Source organism: Pocillopora damicornis, chromosome 5 (assembly GCF_964200805.1).
Source record: "Pocillopora damicornis chromosome 5, jaPocDami1.2, whole genome shotgun sequence".
Taxonomy (NCBI): Eukaryota; Metazoa; Cnidaria; class Anthozoa; order Scleractinia; family Pocilloporidae; genus Pocillopora; species Pocillopora damicornis.
In genome coordinates, this window is record NC_142674.1 from 2,316,272 (window position 1) to 2,319,550 (window position 3,279).

Sequence of the window (3,279 nt, forward strand, 5' to 3'; positions counted from 1 at the left end):
GTTTTTCGATGGGAGGAAATGGCAATTTTACAGGATATTTGGACGCTTCGAACTCAGTAGCAGTCAATTCGATCGAGAGCAGTTGACTTCATTGATACACTTTCCCGTGATAAGCGAGTGTTTGGGATGGAGAACGACGGATTTTGAAGAACTGTATGGCGACTTAGGTCAATGAACAATGACAAAAGAACTGGCTCGGGAAGTAAGTGGTTTATATTTATCAAGTCACTGTGAGGTTTGATGAATAGCAGAATCAGTACTGAATATGTCTCGATCGAGAGCAGACGGGACCATGAGCTCCTGATTGTTATACTTTAGAAATTTACAAAGTTCCATACAGTTTCTTATATTATTTGGACGCCATTATGGACGAAATGCGCAAGCGCCGCCGCCATCTTGTCCAATATTTCTGCCAATGGTTCCTGTTACCGCGTTCTCGTACGACAACCACCTCTTACAGTTGCCCACTTACCACAAAAGCATTTTTTTACAGACGCATAACTGCTGATATTTTGAAGATGTGATGTCCCGTTCTATAGCAAATGTCTCTGAAGTTCATACTCCGTAACAGATCAGGGCCCTGTTGTTTCGAAGGCTATCCGCTTGACAGCGTTATCTCCCCTTTGAACGACTGGGCAAGATTAGGCCCGGCTAGCTTTGTAAGTCTTACTCAAACAGATCAGATTCAGTATTGAAAACCACCAGAATTTTCGACAAATCACTAGAATCATAACAAATGAATTTCTGCATAAAAAGTAAAGCATAAGAATCTGCCTAAAAAAAGTTTGATTTTATGATCCCTTTGGGCCACAAACTTATCTTTTTAAATAAAAATCTCAAAGTTTCTTGATCTTTCATGATCAATAGAAGTGGTCCGCCTCCGTCATCGCTAGAAATTTCTTCTCGTGCCGGGCATGAATTTGCATTAAAAAAAAAACATCTTTCTCTAATTTATTCGTTGTTTGTAATTTGACTCGACCCCTTAGGGCTCGTCAAAATACGGCACAACTCGTGAAATTACCCAGTGGTACTACATATCAAAACGTCTAATAATATTCAGTCAGGATGTCAGTTTTTCACTTCAGTTACTGGAAGGTTGAGTCGTATCATCTCAGTTCTTTTCAGAAACACAGAATTCGAGAAAACTTTCCGAACAAAAAAAATACTTCTTAGCGAACAAGAAATATAAATCTACGCCTCTTCTGATCTTTAGCATCTTAATCTTAATCGTCTCCCGCCGCTCGGTTTGAAGACATTCCCCTGAAGAAGACTGGCAGAATGCAGTCGAAACGCTGCGATTCACATCCGAAGCGACCACAAAGTGTTACTCAGAATAGTAAATAACCTCTACATATTTTACGATAATGATTAAGTATGTGTTAGTTTTCAAAATTCCGCGTCAATAAAATTAAGATCTTACTAGTAGGGTCAAACCTGTGTAGTAAAATGGTCCCAATAACGAGGCCACGCCGATCCCCGCTACAAATGCACTGACTGTCATCTCGCCATAGCAGGCAGTCATGGCCAAGAAAGTTATTTCGCTCAAACTGACTCCCGATTCGATGACGCTAATGCCGAACAACCTCAAGTGAACATCGTAAGCCGTTACAACCACGATTAATCCCGCAAAAAGAAGCAACACAACCAGGCAGGCCTTGACCAAGTATGGACACCTCTGGAGAAACCACGGCGCGATGATTTTTACACCGAGAACCGGTACGGCGATGGCAATTATAACAACTGTAGTGGGAATCTTACTGCCCGACAACACATCTTCGGCCGCCGCGAGAGAAGTCTCATCGTAGATTAACGACAGTATTCCAAACACAAAGAAGCAGGCTATGTTTCGGAAACTTTCTTTGCTGTTAGCAACTTCATGTGGCGACGTTTCGGTCATTATTTAGACGGAGAATTGTTCAAGTTTAGCAAACTTGTTCACTACATATCGAGCGCCGTTGGCATGGATGACAATGTTTTCGCCAAGAATTTTTGTTAATTTATGCAGTTCACAGTCGAATACGCACTCACAAATCATTGTATTCAATACAAGGATATGACTGTACTTCACCAGAAGACAGCTGTTTTACGTAATACTGATATTTTCTACTTAGAAGTTAAAATTTTGTCGGAGTAGACAACGTTGGAGAACGAAAGAAAATGAAGAATTGTATGGAGAGCCATTTGTGTCAAAATTATAGTGTGAAACCTTCATTATTGGCTTGTGTTGACAATAACAATCGACGTTGCCACCTACCGTTTGTGGTAAATAGAGATTGCTACCACGAAAGATCAATCGTCAGTGCAAGTATCAACTCGTTATCGATTCTAACTTGAACCAGTCTCCCGCTTGTTTAGCAAAGATGAACCAATCTAATCTTGCTAACTCTTTTGCCAACTGATAGGGGCATTGAAATCCAAAAACATATTTTGAACAGTAATTTTTTTCAAATAAATCCTTATTGAAAAGGTCTTGTTAATCTAAAACACAGGTAAAAATTTTGATTAGATCAATGTCTCCTCAAATAACTTATTAAAAATCCAAAGATAATTTGCGATTTAACTTTCTTTGTGGAACAAGGCCACTTTAGCGAGTTATCCATTTCTAGTTTTCTTACTCCTTAGAAAACCGGAGCTGAGGCCGCTATGCGATTTTTCACCTCTCGGATCAGGCATTCGGAAATGGAATGTACACCTTTGTCCTTTTCTTAGGAATTGTGGCCGATTTTGCACATTAAGCCCTAGTGACAGATTTTGGATCTTGAACACTGGCGGCCGAATTTGGATTTTGGACATTAGTGGCCGATTTGATATTTTGGACACTAGTAGCCGATTTTGCATTTTAGACATCAGTAGCTGATATGGATTTTGGACACAAGAGGCCGATTTTTTCATCTTGAACCCTTTGGTCGATTTCTGGTTTTGAGCACTAGTAGCAGATTAAGGATTTTGGACACTAGTGGCCGATTTTGCATTTTGAACACCAGTGGCTGATTATTTGATATTTTGGTCACTAGTAGGCGATTTTGGACACTAGTGGTCAATGAAAGATTTGAGACACTATTTGCCGATCCTCGATTTGGACACTTAGTAGTGTCCTAGTGGCCGATTTTGCATTTTGGACACTGGTGGCCAATGTTAGATTTTTGACACTAGTAGCCGCTTTTGCATTTTGGACACCAGTCGCCGATTTTGGATCTTGGAAACTAGTGGTCGAATTTGGATTTTGGACTTTTGTGGCCGATTTAAGATTTTGGACAAGAATGGCCGAATTTGGATTTT

At 40.2% G+C, this 3,279-nt stretch overlaps 1 protein-coding gene across 1 annotated transcript in view; it reads right to left on the minus strand.

The window, feature by feature from the left end:
* The window catches only part of LOC113686619 (uncharacterized), a 5,119-nt gene extending 2,858 nt beyond the window's left edge, over positions 1-2,261 (minus strand). The window contains exon 1 of the mRNA XM_027204258.2: positions 1,435-2,261. Coding sequence (XP_027060059.2) covers positions 1,435-1,897 — 463 coding nt within the window. The 5' untranslated portion in view covers positions 1,898-2,261. The remainder of the gene's footprint in view (positions 1-1,434) is intronic.
* Between the last annotated feature and the right edge of the window lie 1,018 nt (positions 2,262-3,279).